At 44.2% G+C, this 15485-nt stretch overlaps 1 protein-coding gene across 1 annotated transcript; it reads left to right on the top strand.

Moving 5' to 3' along the window:
• Positions 1-263: 263 nt before the first annotated feature.
• Positions 264-2804, top strand: LOC309546497 (vomeronasal type-2 receptor 26-like; the record flags this gene model as incomplete). The annotated part of the gene is made up of 2 exons (XM_082246236.1): positions 264-338; positions 1912-2804. Exon 2 carries the CDS (start codon positions 1926-1928, stop codon positions 2802-2804), a length of 879 nt encoding a protein of 292 aa, XP_082102362.1. The 5' UTR covers positions 264-338; positions 1912-1925.
• Positions 2805-15485: the final 12681 nt, after the last annotated feature.

Here is a 15485-nt window from a genome sequence, read left to right as displayed (position 1 = left end):
TGAATGAAAACCCAAAACTACTGGCCCCTGGTTGAATCTCAGACCTACAGAATCCAACTTGAACCCATGGTAGAGGCAAACCTGAACTGCATTCCTATTTGTAACATTTAGTTTGTATAACCTCATGAGATATGATGGAGCTTTAAATAATAATAATAATAATAATAATAATAATAATAATAATAATAATAATAATAATAATATCTGATTTCAGGTTCCGGTATCCCAATGCTCAGATCCCTGTTTACCCGGCAGCAGAAAAAAGTTTGGATCTTCAGTTCATAAATGTTGCTATGAGTGCGCCTCATGTCCAGAAGGAGAGATCTCCAACATTTCCGGTATAGTTTGTATTTGTTAGTAGGTTATTGTTGGACTGGGCAGAAGGTATCACTGTAGTTGAAGTGTTTTTCTAGGAAAAAAAAACATATATATAGTACATCTCGGCAATGTGTGCACATTTCCCCATGTTTTATCCTTTTAAATACTCTGCACAAAGGTTCTTGTTGATCCTGCCAGAAATGCACTTAGTTCTAAATTACTGTTGTGGGGTGACAAGATACAGGAGTTTGTGGTCTGTAATCACATGAAATGGTGTCAGCCCTGCCCAGTTGAATTGTGTTATTGCTACTACTATTACCACTACAACTTCTAAAGGTATAAATAAAGTTGGCCTGTCATAGCCTTACAAGTCTGCATGAATATGCCTGCCTGATATGTCATAATGCACAGCAATGCTAACCCCCTCTATTAATTCTTAAAGGATAAATAACATGTTACATGTTACATGTTACACCCATGTTCAGGATAGGGATGAACTTATTCTTTAATACCTGCACCACCTGAAAAGATTTACTCTTTCCCCCTCCCTGAACCTGCCCACCTCCCCCTCCTAACCACTACATCTAGACTACCTTCTCTACATACTTGTCTTACCCACCTTTGTTCCCATCACCCTCTTCTCGTAAATACAGACTTCTCCTCTTCCCCTACCTCCCCCAATGCTTCATCATCTCTGACTTCTTCTATCCCCATCTCACCAACCCCTTTCCTACAAATCTATGTAAGTACATAAACCCCATTCTTATTACAACCCCCAATACCTCCTGAACCCCTCAACCATGACAACTCAAATAGATGGTTGAGGACTAGAAGATGAATGAAGCCTTTTCACCATTCCACGAATCCAGGGAGAGAGTGTTGTATTCTCCAATGATCTGTACTCTGTAGGGACTCAATGTATGGATGGAGATTTATTTTCTTATGTTTGTCATATGGTTGTTCTGGATCTGAACTAAATAATGATTGTAATAAAACAAACATTGTACATTCCCTTTAAGCATTTTATGTATTAATCACATCCACCTGATGTCCGGTCTTTTTCTGTCCCTTAAAGCGTCCACCTACCTTATCAGCATTGCTCATGTAATACAGATGACCTATGTGTATTCTTCTAGGTGTGATTACTATTAGGGAGAAAGTATTCACGTGGGCTTTGCCCGCTCCACTCAGCAGGAGATCCATTAGCAGGTCTCTTCTGAATCAGAGCTGAGCAAGACTGTGGCAGTTCAAACCATTCCTCTCCTTTTTTTCTAGAGCATAGAGACTAATCATTCTGTAGTTTCAAGACAAGAACTAGGAGGGCTAATTAGACTGCACAGGGATCACAACACAGGAACTGTGCACAGGGCAACTCTGAATTTCTGACATGATCAACAGGTATTTTTATTTTTTATTTTTGCACTTATTGTACAGATATGAAAAAATGTTTCCAAGGGTATATTTAACAGACTAAAAGGTAGCAAAGTTCATTATCAGGGTTTTCAAACAATTTAAATTGAAACTCCCCATTATCATTTTTCTGCCTATAACATGTTTCTTATGCTCATTGTGTTTGTATTGTTCTTCCTGCAGACAGTGAAAACTGCATGAAATGTCCTGATGAAGAATGGCCAAATGAGAAGAAGGATCGGTGTGTTCCAAGAGTGGTGGAATTTCTCTCCTACACTGATGATCCCATTGTTGCAGTATTTTCAGCTGTCTCCATCCTCTGTTGTCTTCTGACTGGTTTAATATTGGGGATATTTATACATTACCAGGACACCCCTATTGTTAAAGCTAATAACCGGAACCTGAGCTATCTTCTCCTGGTCTCCATCATGCTGAGCTTCCTCTGTGTCTTCTTGTTCCTCGGTCATCCAGTAGATGTGACCTGCATGCTGCGTGTCACCTCTTTTGGTGTCATCTTCTCAGTTGCCGTCTCTTCTCTACTTGCCAAAAGTATCATGGTGTGTATTGCTTTTAAAGCCATCAAACCTGGGAGTCCCTGGAGGAAATGGATGGGAGCAAAACTGCCCAATTCTATCATTTGTGTCTTCTCACTGGTTCAAGTTATAATCTGTATCACTTGGTTGTCTATTTCTCCCCCCTTCCAGGATCGGGACACTCACTCTTATCAGGGGAAGATCATCATTCAGTGTAATGAGGGTTCAGTTACCGGCTTCTACTCTGTCCTGGGATATATGGGGCTTCTGGCAGCTGTGAGCTTCATTATCGCTTTTTTAGCCAGAACATTACCGGACAGTTTTAATGAGGCCAAGTACATCACCTTCAGCATGCTGGTGTTCTGCAGTGTCTGGATTGCCATGATCCCGGCCTATCTGAGCACCAGAGGGAAATACATGGTGGCTGTGGAGGTTTTTGCTATAATGGCATCAAGTATTGGACTTCTTGGCTGTATATTTTTCCCAAAATGTTACATAATTCTGTTCAGACCTGCCCTGAATGCAAAATCACTTATCCACTAACATGTATGGAGTAACATTGGGTTACCAGTAGTTATAGCATCTTTATTATTGCTAATTTTAGTATTTTGCTAGTGTATTGAGAATGAACACCATGATATTTCATTCCTCTATGAAGAGAAACCACAGTGACCAGAGGGGAGGGGGGCAAAGTATCCAAAACATCCTAAAGTTTCAGATATTAGAGCCACCCATCACTTTTCAAGAGAGGGAAGAATTTACTCACCACCTTCCATAAAGATAAATATTAAACATGTTCTTTTATAAACTGATTGTAATTTTTAATGTCAGAGTCACTTTAAATATGCTGTATGTAGATGTTTCCAACTTCATTTAAAAATATATTTTGTTGGTGTATTCAAAAATCATTTTTAATATTTGTTAAAGTTGATGAGAACATGTTCGAAGTAAATTCACATTATAAGTCATAAATTGACCTCATAATAAAGGAGATTTTCCTGACAGACTCCATGGCAGCATACGTAAGGGTTAATTCCACCTCCCCTATAGGACCCCACTCCCATAAATCTTTGCTCTGAACCAGAGGCTGTGTTCCATTTTTTTGTCCTTTTCCGAAGAACCAGAAGGGTTAAAGTCTTCCCTTAGATGAAGTGTCCACAATCGAGGCCTGGTTGTTCGGCAAGATGTGCCCCAGAAGGCATTTGGAGTCTCCAGCAGTCCCAAGCTACTAGCAGGGTGGAGAAGGGTGGAGGCTTATATGCCATGTGAAGTCCCCAGCTATTAGTGGGGTGGAGAAGGGCGATGGATTCAGAGCCCTGTGAAGTCCCCAGCAGTCCCCAGCTATTAGTGGGGTGGAGGGGGGCGATGGATTTGGTGCCATGAAGAGCTTAAGCTTAGCCATTGCCAGGTCAAGCAGCAGTATGGCCTAAGAGCCTTGCTATTAGCAGGTGGCCATAAACGCCTTGGGCCTGTGCAGCATTGTCTTCTGGATCTAGGCATGGTCGTGGGGGATGCCGTGTGCGGTGATGTATACTTTTATTTTGCATTTTCCATGACAGCAGTTGTGTGTGTTTGTCTGTTTTTCTTCCCTGGCTCTAGTGTCTTCCAGCCTATGGCAGCTGGAGTGCATTTGCTTTCCAAGCCGCCACTCTCCCCCCCCCCCCCCCGTGGCCAGCCCTTGTGCAGCGGGGATGAAAGGGTGTGTTTAACCCTTTCCTTTCCTCACTTTCCTGGGCACTCCTTTTGGGTTTTTAATGCTTTTCCTTTCTACCCTATCCTTTTAGGTCAAATTGTCAATACACGGCGCGAGATGATAAAGACCTCATTAGGTCACTACATCAACATTCTTCTTCCAGATTTAGTCATCATCAATCACCATCAAGGTCCAGCCTTCATAACAGAAGTATTAATGGATGAACATCGGCCGGGGTGGTTCGCGAACGCCAGCCGCAAATTTTTCCATTGACTTTAATGGGAGGCAAACTTTAAAAACCTTTAGGTCATGTTTGCAGCCACAAAAGACTGACTAGCTGTGCACAAATAGTCCCAGCACATGGACAATGTCATAACATAAGTAATGCAATTGGAAAAGTTGCCCCAAAATTGTATTTTATTTCTTTACAGCAAAATTTTTTTTTTTTTTTTTCATAAATCAGCCAGAACTGACAGCAGCCGGTAAATACATGTCAAATACATATATGGTCCATTCACACATCTATAAAATGGGTCCGCATCCATTCCACAATTTGCGGAACCTTTACAGACCCATTGATTTTCAATTCCAGTCTGAAAAATTGGGCATTCGCAGGATAGAAAAGTAAGTGTCGGCCATTTCAGGCCCCAAAAATTAGCCCACATGTGTTTACCTGACAGCTAAGAACGTAGTATTCTGTGGCTGAAGGTACATTAGGCATTCACAGGATACAGAAGTAAGTGTCGGCCAGTATAGGCCCAAAAAATTAGCCCACATGGGTTTACCTGACGGCAAAGAAAATAGTATTCTGAGGCTGAAGGTTCATTAGGCATTCACAGGATACAGAAGTAAGTGTCGGCCAGTATCGGCGCCAAAAATTAGCCCACATGTGTTTACCTGACAGTTAGGAACATAGTATTCTGTGGCTGAAGGTTCATTAGGCATTCACAGGATACAAAAGTAAGTGTCGGCCAGTATGGGCCCCAAAAATTAGCCCACATGGGTTTACCTGACAGCTAAGAACGTAGTATTCTGTGGCTGAAGGTTCATTAGGCATTCACAGGATATAGAAGTAAGTGTCGGCCAGTATAGGCCCCCAAAAATTAGCCCACATGGGTTTACCTGACAGCTAAGAACAAGTATTTTGTGGCTGAAGGTTCATTAGGCATTCACAGAAAAAATATTTGTCGGCCATGAAAGGCCCCAAAAATTTGTCATTCCATGGACATGAAATGCCTTTTATGCCGTTGTATTTAGCAAAGACAAGGACCAGGAATTGTTGTGGGTGGATGGCGGTCTGGCAGAAATTTGTGACCTTTCATGAGGAATTTCAATGAAACATGGTCTACTGGTCACATGTGTTGAATTCCTCAGAGATCCATACCTCATTCATTTTTATAAATGGGAGGTAGTCTACACTGTCATGAGCTAGGCGAGTGCGCTTATCGGTCACGATCCCCTTGCTGCGCTGAACGTCCTTTCAGGCAGGACACTGGACGGGGGGAAAGCCAACAGTTCCTTTGCAAATTGTGCAAGCTCTGGCCAGAGGTCAAGCCTGCCCACCCAGTAGTTCAGGGGTTCATCACTCTTCAGAGCGTCCACATCGGCCGTTAACCTGATGTAGTCGGAAATCTGTCGGTCTAGGTGTTTCCTGGATGCTGGATCCAGAGTACAGCTGTCGATGGTTCGGCTGAAAGAAGGATCTCATATCTGAAGTGACCAAGACCTCTTCAAACCACCCTCTTCTTGCAGGCGCTGTTGGATTGCTACCCACAACTGTCTCTCTGTGACTGGAAATTCCTCTGCCAGTGCACGCAAAAGCAGAATGTGGCATTTCCCCTGGAAGTGCTGCATTATGACCGCCCTCTGTGATTGTGGTAACATATCCACCATTTTTTGTTTGTACCGGGGGTCTAAGTACGTTGCCACCCAGTAATGGTCCTTGGCCTTTATGCTTTTTATACGGGGGTCCTCCTTAAAACACTGGAGCATGAAGGCCCCCATTCACACTAAACTGGAAGCGGTGTAGTGGCCTGCTTTCAGCTCATCATCCAGGATAATGTCGTCATAGTTTCCCTCCCCCCATCCATGGATAACACCAGGGATCCCAGAAAGGTTTAAAGCATGCTCTTCTTGCTCCTCCTCATCCCCCCAGCACCATCCTCCTCTGACTCCTCTTCAGACTCCTTTTGTTGACTTGTCTCAGAGGGAGTAGCACCCCCTGGGAATTCATCCAACATTGCAACTTCCTCATCTTCCTGATCCTGCTCCTCGACGGCTTGATCAATGACACAACGCAATGCACGCTCCAGAAAGAAGGTGTAAGGTACGATCTCACTGATGGCGCCCTGGTCGTAACTGACCAGTTTGGTGATCTCATCAAATGACCGCAGAAGTCTGCATGCCTCCCGCATGAGCAGACACTGGCGAGGTAAAAAACCCAAGCTCCCCAGAACCTGTCCTGCCGCAGAGTTCGTACAGGTAATCGTTAACTGCACGTTTCTGCTGGAGCAGCCTATCAAGCATATGCAATGTTGAGTTCCATTGCGTCGGGCAGTCACGAATAAGACGCCTGACAGGCAGGTTGTGTCACTGCTGTTTCTATTTACAAAATTGTGGCGTTGCGATGGGGGCCAAGTTCGCTCCTAGTTTGACCAATTTATTTATGGCCTACTCAGTGGTGGGATTCAAAAATTTTAGTAACCAGTTCCGACTTTCCCAGCAGAATGACCAGCGTGCCCCCTTTCAATGCACAGTGACCAGCGTGCCCCCTTTTAATGCAGAATGACCAGCGTGCCCCCTTTCAATGCACAGTGACCAGCGTGCCCCCCTTTCAATGCACAGTGACCAGCGTGCCCCCTTTCAAAGCAGAAAGACCAGCGTGCCCCCTTTCAATGCACAGTGACCAGCGTGCCCCCTTTCAATGCATAGTGACCAGCGCTGTGTGCCCCCCTTTCAATGCACAGTGATCAGCGTGCCCCCTTTCAATGCACAGTGACCAGCGTGCCCCCCTTTCAATGCAGAGAGACCAGCGTGCCCCCTTTCAATGCACAGTGACCAGCATGCCCTCCTTTCAATGCACAGTGACCAGCGCTGCGTTCCCCCTTTCAATGCAGAGAGACCAGCGTGCCCCCCTTTCAATGCAGAGAGACCAGCGTGCCCCCTTTCAATGCACAGTGACCAGCTTGCCCCCCTTTCAATGCACAGTGACCAGCGCTGCGTGCCCCCCTTTCAATGCACAGTGACCAGCGTGCCCCCCTTTCAATGCACAGTGACCAGCGTGCCCCCCTTTCAATGCAGAGAGACGAGCGTGCCCCCCTTTCAATGCACAGTGACCACAGCATTGCCCCTAACCATTGCAGAGTGCCACAGCATTGCCCCCAATCATTGCAGAGTGCCACAGCATTGCCCCCAATCATTGCAGAGTGCCACAGCATTGCTCCCAATCATTGCAGAGTGCCACAGCATTGCCCCCAATCATTGCAGAGTGCCCACAGCATTGCCCCTAATCATTGCAGAGTGCCCACAGCATTGCCCCCAATCATCGCAGAGTGCCACAGCCTTGCCCCCAATCATTGCAGAGTGCCCACAGCATTGCCCCCAATCATTTCAGAGTGCCCACAGCATTGCCACCAATCATTGCAGAGTGCCACAGCATTGCCCCCAATCATTGCAGAGTGCCCACAGCATTGCCCCAATCATTGCAGAGTGCCACAGCATTGCCCCCAATCATTGCAGAGTGCCACAGCATTGCCCCAATCATTGCAGAGTGCCACAGCATTGCCCCCAATCATTGCAGAGTGCCCACAGTATTGCCCCCAATCATTTCAGAGTGCCAGCGTCCCCCCCCCCGTGAGACCCATGCACTTACCTCACAGACGGTCATCACTGCAGCTTCTCTTCAGTCCCCGGCTCCCCGCGTCTCCTCAGTCCTCCCGCCTCCTCGGTCAATGGCACAGGGTTTGCCTTTCCGCCAATCAGGAAGCTGGAGGACCCTCTCCCTGATTGGCCAGGAGGAGGATCGGTGTGACAATAGCGAATTTTCATTCGCTATTGTGACAGAATGGGTGGGCTCGGGGCGCACTGCTCTGCTCCCCGGCCGCCAGCTTAGGGGGAATAGCCGGTTCTGCAAACTTGCAGAAATTTAGCAACCGGTTCTATGGAACCGGTGCGAACCGGCTGAATCCCACCACTGGGCCTACTGGGAGGAGGATGTTATCTGGACACGGCCCCATCGCAACTGCGATTATGGAAACGCTACATGGACGATATATACGTCATATGGGATGGAGACTCTGATTCCCTATGCGCGTTCTTTGAATGTTTAAACCAGAATAACAGGGGTATTCGAGTTGCACTTTCTGGACTTGGATATTAAGGTTCAGATTGGGAAACTCGTCACCTCTACGTTCTTTAAAAGTATGGACAGGAACGCTTATATCCCCAGATCGAGTTGTCATCATAAGGTCCAGTTGGATGCGGTACCTAAGGGCCAGTTCCAAAGAATCAGGCACAATTGTTCTAATATCGAGGATTTTCACTTACAGGCCAATACTTTAAAGGTCAAGTTCCTTGAGAAAGGATATAGTGAACCAGATATTAATAGGGTTGTACACCAGGTGGCGAATATGGATAGAAGATCTCTACTTGTTAAAAAATCACGAGATACTTCAGGTGCTGATAAATTTAGTTTTTCCATGTTTACCAGGTATTCTAACCAGTACTTTTCTGTGAAAAAAATCTTGGGGAAACACTGGAATATTCTTAAGAATGATAGGATTTTAGGTTCCATCTTGCCAGATCGACCCTCAGTCATTTTTAGAGGGGCTCCATCGGTGCGTTATCAGATCGCACTGAATGTAGTGGATCCGCCTAAACCTCTTTCATTCTTCCAGGTTATTTTCCTTGTAGAAGCTGCAGCATCTGTCAGATCAGCAGCTTCAGATCTAGGAGGTGTATGCAGTTCCAATCCACACACACACGTAGATCTTTTGATATTGACACTTTCATCACGTGTAGATCTAAGTATGTTGTGTATTTGATCCAGTGTCCGTGTTCTAAACAATACATTGGAAGGACAAAAAGAGAACTGCACATTCACCTTTCAGAACATGTTGGCAATATCAGATGAGGGTTCAAAGGTCACAGTCTATTGAGACATTTTGATAAATGTCACAACAAAGATCCATCGGGTACCTCTTTCCTGGCTATTGATAGGGTTACAGCTAATTGGAGGGGCACCAATTTAGTTAGGGTGATTTCTCGCCTTGAGACCCGTTGGATCTTTGACATGCGTTCTTTGGCTCTGTTCGGTTTAAACATTGACTGGGACATCAATTGTTTTATTAATAATGCTTGATTTGTTTCTGTAGTTTTTTATTGTATTTTATATTTATTTTTTCTGTGTTTTTATTTTTATTTTATTTTTTCTGCGCTTTTATTTTTTCTGCGTTTTTTTATTTTTCATTATTAATATACCTTTTGTTGTTTATTGTATGTATTTTTTATGTTTGTCCCACTTTTTGTTCTGTCGCAGCGTCCGATTGCCTATGCATTCCTCCAGGGTCTTACCTTTAGGTAGGTCCATTTTCACATTCATTTTAGAGGTTATCATTCCTTTTGGATCTGTTTACCTTTTTAACAATTTTCTAATATTTGTGGCTCCTTCACTATCATCTTTGCTGCTTATCTATTGGTATGTTGTCATGACTACTTAATTCTCCCTGGTCCCGTTTGCGTGACCATATGGATGCATTTAGCAGCAGGTAGTGATTTTATGGAAGTGTATTTATATTTATATTTTTATTGTCCCCGAGTATTTTTGTTCCTGTTTTTCCTCATTTCGGGTGGTTTATGGGCAAACTGCCAGTATCCAATATGGCGGTTTAGCCTATTTAAACCCCTGACCTCGCACAACGCCGCCTAGTACCAACCCCTAGAGGATGTGAGTTATCACGAAACATGTAGGGGCCTGGTTTATCCTGACGGCGCGAGAGTTCATATTGGTCCCTGGTGTTTAGATGGATCATCAGCGTTAGCTCTTCACCATACTGCCGGGTGACCCACGATCCGAGGAGGAATGTTCTGCAGGAACGCTGCGGCTGCATGTCATTGTTTGTTCCGTTGACATATGAAGTTTTTACATGTGAGTGCATCCCTTTTTATTTATTGAAGTTATACATTGGTAATGCACTATGGGAGTGGTTCCCCTTTTTATTTCCATGGTTATACATTGGATACCCCTGTGACTTATGATTGGTTGTCCCCAGAGAGAGTGACCTATGCTCCTGCCTGGCCATTCCACTACATTGGAGGATCTCTTTCATATGAGCGTTCAGCCACCTATAATCTAGTGGCAAGAGCTATTTGGTAAGGAGCCATCTCTCACTACATTGTCTGGTGGATTCATTTCTACTCCTGGGCACACCTGATCTTCACCTTTCTTCATTTGTTTGGAGCTTTTCCTTTCCTGGGAATCTGTTTCAGCCAATACCTTCCTTTGTGGACTTTTTTAGTGTTCATTTTTTGGACTGTACATGTTAACATCATACTTTGATTCAGTATAGGTGTTTGTCATTCATAATCTAGCGCTACACCATTCTGTATGTATTTTAATTACATTCAGTCAGCCTGACCAGCAATGCAGGAGTTAACTGTACCGAGTTTTATCATTAATGAATGGTTCCTATGGCTACCATTTGGCTTTAAAACTCAGAGACTGTCACCCACGGCTTACCCTTGATAAAGTCACATGTTTCAGTGATGCAACGCGTTGGGGGAAGCCGGGTGACGTCACTTTCAGTCTACGGCCGAGACCGGAAGTATCGGAGCTAATACAGCATCGGCGGCTGCTGACCTTGTCTTACCTTAACTGTAAGTTTACTTGTTTGTTCTTCAATAAATTATTCTGATATACTTCACTATGAGTACCCATTCATTTCTCTGAGTGACTGGAGGAATATTAAAAATATCTGGAGGATTAATGCCCAATAACATACGAGGCGGATGACACCCAATAGGATACAAAGGACATCCCAGCAACCCCAATAGAAGCCCCCACTTGTAAAGGAGGATTACAAATCCCAGTCCAGTGATTGTTATCACTATTAGGGATGATCAAACTTTTGAAAAGTTCGGTTCGACCAGAACACCCGAATTTCCCGAAAGTTCGGTTCGGATTCCAGAACCCCATTGAAATCAATGGGACCCGAACTTCTGGAATCAAAAAACACAATTTTGAAGCCCTAAAACCCAATAAATGCCCATAAAAAGTGCCTAGGGTTCTGGGTCATGCCCCAGGGACTATGAATCAAGCAAAAAAAAGTTCTTAAAAGTTGTAGTTTTTGATAGAGAGGCAATAATTGAAAAAATTATTGAAAAGAAAAAAATGAGATTTCTTTGGATTTAGTGTCGGGGGGGGGGGGGGGTCTAAAAAAGTGTACCTGTGAAGTTTCAGCTCTGTAGCATGTCCAGAACCAGAAAAAAAAAAACAGATTATGTTTATTAGAATTTCAGTAGCGCAGGGATGGTGTTACCCTCCTTTCACACCTGGGCGTTTTTCTGGCATTTTTTTTAACTTCTGTATAGGGGTATATATATATACGTGTGTGTGTGTGTTTGTGTATATATATATATATATATACATACCCCTAACCCAGAATCTGCATAGTGGAGTCACCCTGGCATGGCAGAGTCAGTTCACACTAAACTACACTACGTTCACCCTGACATGGCAGAGTCAGTTCCTACTAAACTACACTACGGTCACCCTGCCATGGCAGAATCAGTTCACACTAAACTACACTACGGTCACCCTGGCATGGCAGAGTCAGTTCACACTAAACTACACTACGGTCATCCTGACATGGCAGAGTCAGGTCACCTAAACTACACTACGGTCACCCTGACACCTAATACTATCCCTACAAAAACAAGATTTTTGAATCGAACTATAGAGGTATATAGTACCCTAACTACACTGCATATCCTTTTCCTCACTCTAATAATTGCAAAATGACACTGGAGCTTTACAAGCAGCAGGAGAAATACAACTGCTTCCACTCTCTTCCACAGCCTCTGTATTACAGTGCTAGAGTTTTGGCGGGGCTATGTTATATACCAGGGGGCGTATGGGGGGCGTATTCACTCCTGATTGGCCTCTGGACCCCGTAGTCACTCCAATCACATTTTACTGATGTTTCTGGGCCAATCACAGGCTTTTAAAGCCCAGTTCCTGTCCCATTGCATTTTGGGCGGTTCTGGTGGCCGAATTCTGAACTTTTACCGCAAAAAGTTCGGAATTCGGCCGAATTTCGAACAGCCAATGTTCTGCTCGAACCGATGGTCGACCCGAACCGTTCTATCATCCCTAATCACTATACGGCTCTAAAGGAGTTTTTGGAGGTGAGTGGCCATTGCACCTATTAAAGGCTATAGCTCACGTTTGGTGACACGTCTAGGAGTTCCACCAAAGTCACTTGATTACTGTGAAGAATCACGAAAGTCACCTTTTTTTTTTCCTTTTGAAGCTATTTTAGCACATTTTGGCACATGGACTATTATTTATAATTATTGATTATCACTAGAGTTGAGCGGACACCTGGATGTCCGTGTTCGGCAGGGTTCGGCTGAACTTGAAAAAAAAGTCCGGGTCCGTATCCCGGACTTTTTCCGAACTTTACCCGGACACTGAACCCCATTGAAGTCAATGGGGACCCGAACTTTCAGGCACTAAAATGGCTCTAAAACACCAATGGAAAGGGCTAGAGTGCTGCAAATGGAAGCAAAACTTTGTTAAGAGCATGGCGAGTGCTCTGCAAAAAAATGTGGATAGGGAAATAACTTAAAACAAAAAAAAAACAGAAAAATAAAACAATGTTCTTCATCTGTGAAGGACGAGGCCCATATGGAGTAGGAGGGAGGTTGAGGTGGTGGTGGATGTGGCAGTGTCATAGGCGTGCGCACAGGGTGTGCCGGGTGTGCCTGGGCACACCCTAATCACCTAGGGCACATTAGCATTATCGCTCTGTTTGCCAGTGAGGAGATGGGAAAGATCTCCCTCGGACCTGCTCTGCCATAAGAGAAGTGCCACACTTGTGTGTTTTTACCCCAAAGGTGTAGATTAAATAGCGGAATAGAAAATATTATCAAAAGGTGTATGTATCTCACACGTACAGAACCAGACTAGGCCCCGATTACTATTTTTTGTACCCCCAAAGGCAGGATGAGGAGTAGGAGGAGTTCGGAACAGGCAGGAGGCACACTGAAGCACCCTACAATCCTCGGCGGTATGAGATGCGCCACAAAAATTGGAAAGGTGTATCTCACACGTACCGACACAGACTATCCCGCAATTTAATTGTTTTTACCCCAAAGGTGTAGATTAAATAGCGGAATAGAAAATATTATCAAAAGGTGTATGTATCTCACATGTACAGAACCAGACTAGGCCCCTATTACTATTTTTTGTACCTCCAAAGGCAGGATGAGGAGTAGGAGGAGTTCGGAACAGGCAGGAGGCACACTGAAGCACCCTCAAATCCTCGGCAGTATGAGATGCGCCCCAAAAATTGGAAAGGTGTATCTCACACGTACCGACACAGACTATCCCGCAATTTAATTGTTTTTACCCCAAGGGTGTATATTGAATAGTGGAATAGAAAATATGATATCAAAAGGTGTATGTATCTCACACGTACCGACACAGACTATCCCGCAATTTAATTGTTTTTACCCCAAAGGTGTAGATTAAATAGCGGAATAGAAAATATTATCAAAATGTGTATGTATCTCACACGTACAGAACCAGACTAGGCCCCGATTACTATTTTTTGTACCCCCAAAGGCAGGATGAGGAGTAGGAGGAGTTCGGAACAGGCAGGAGGCACACTGAAGCACCCTGCAATCCTCGGCGGTATGAGATGCGCCCCAAAAATTGGAAAGGTGTATCTCACACGTACCGACACAGACTATCCCGCAATTTAATTGTTTTTACCCCAAGGGTGTAGATTGAATAGTGGAATAGAAAATATGATATCAAAAGGTGTATGTATCTCACACGTACCGACACAGACTATCCCGCAATTTAATTGTTTTTACCCCAAAGGTGTAGATTAAATAGCGGAATAGAAAATATTATCAAAATGTGTATGTATCTCACACGTACAGAACCAGACTAGGCCCCGATTACTATTTTTTGTACCCCCAAAGGCAGGATGAGGAGTAGGAGGAGTTCGCAACAGGCAGGAGGCACACTGAAGCACCCTACAATCCTCGGCGGTATGAGATGCGCCACAAAAATTGGAAAGGTGTATCTCACACGTACCGACACAGACTATCCCGCAATTTAATTGTTTTTACCCCAAAGGTGTAGATTAAATAGCGGAATAGAAAATATTATCAAAAGGTGTATGTATCTCACATGTACAGAACCAGACTAGGCCCCTATTACTATTTTTTGTACCTCCAAAGGCAGGATGAGGAGTAGGAGGAGTTCGGAACAGGCAGGAGGCACACTGAAGCACCCTCAAATCCTCGGCAGTATGAGATGCGCCCCAAAAATTGGAAAGGTGTATCTCACACGTACCGACACAGACTATCCCGCAATTTAATTGTTTTTACCCCAAGGGTGTATATTGAATAGTGGAATAGAAAATATGATATCAAAAGGTGTATGTATCTCACACGTACCGACACAGACTATCCCGCAATTTAATTGTTTTTACCCCAAAGGTGTAGATTAAATAGCGGAATAGAAAATATTATCAAAATGTGTATGTATCTCACACGTACAGAACCAGACTAGGCCCCGATTACTATTTTTTGTACCCCCAAAGGCAGGATGAGGAGTAGGAGGAGTTCGGAACAGGCAGGAGGCACACTGAAGCACCCTGCAATCCTCGGCGGTATGAGATGCGCCCCAAAAATTGGAAAGGTGTATCTCACACGTACCGACACAGACTATCCCGCAATTTAATTGTTTTTACCCCAAGGGTGTAGATTGAATAGTGGAATAGAAAATATGATATCAAAAGGTGTATGTATCTCACACGTACCGACACAGACTATCCCGCAATTTAATTGTTTTTACCCCAAAGGTGTAGATTAAATAGCGGAATAGAAAATATTATCAAAATGTGTATGTATCTCACACGTACAGAACCAGACTAGGCCCCGATTACTATTTTTTGTACCCCCAAAGGCAGGATGAGGAGTAGGAGGAGTTCGGAACAGGCAGGAGGCACACTGAAGCACCCTGCAATCCTCGGCGGTATGAGATGCGCCCCAAAAATTGGAAAGGTGTATCTCACACGTACCGACACAGACTATCCCGCAATTTAATTGTTTTTACCCCAAAGGTGTAGATTAAATAGTGGAATAGAAAATATTATCAAAAGGTGTATGTATCTCACACTTACAGAACCAGACTAGGCCCCGATTACTATTTTTTGTACCCCCAAAGGCAGGATGAGGAGTAGGAGGAGTTTGGAACAGGCAGGAGGCACACTGAAGCACCCTGAAATCCTCGGCAG

The sequence above is a fragment of the Pelophylax lessonae genome (assembly GCF_965119305.1).
Source record: "Pelophylax lessonae genome assembly, chromosome: 1".
In the NCBI taxonomy this organism is placed as follows: Eukaryota; Metazoa; Chordata; class Amphibia; order Anura; family Ranidae; genus Pelophylax; species Pelophylax lessonae.
This window is presented reverse-complemented; position numbering and strand designations above follow the sequence as displayed.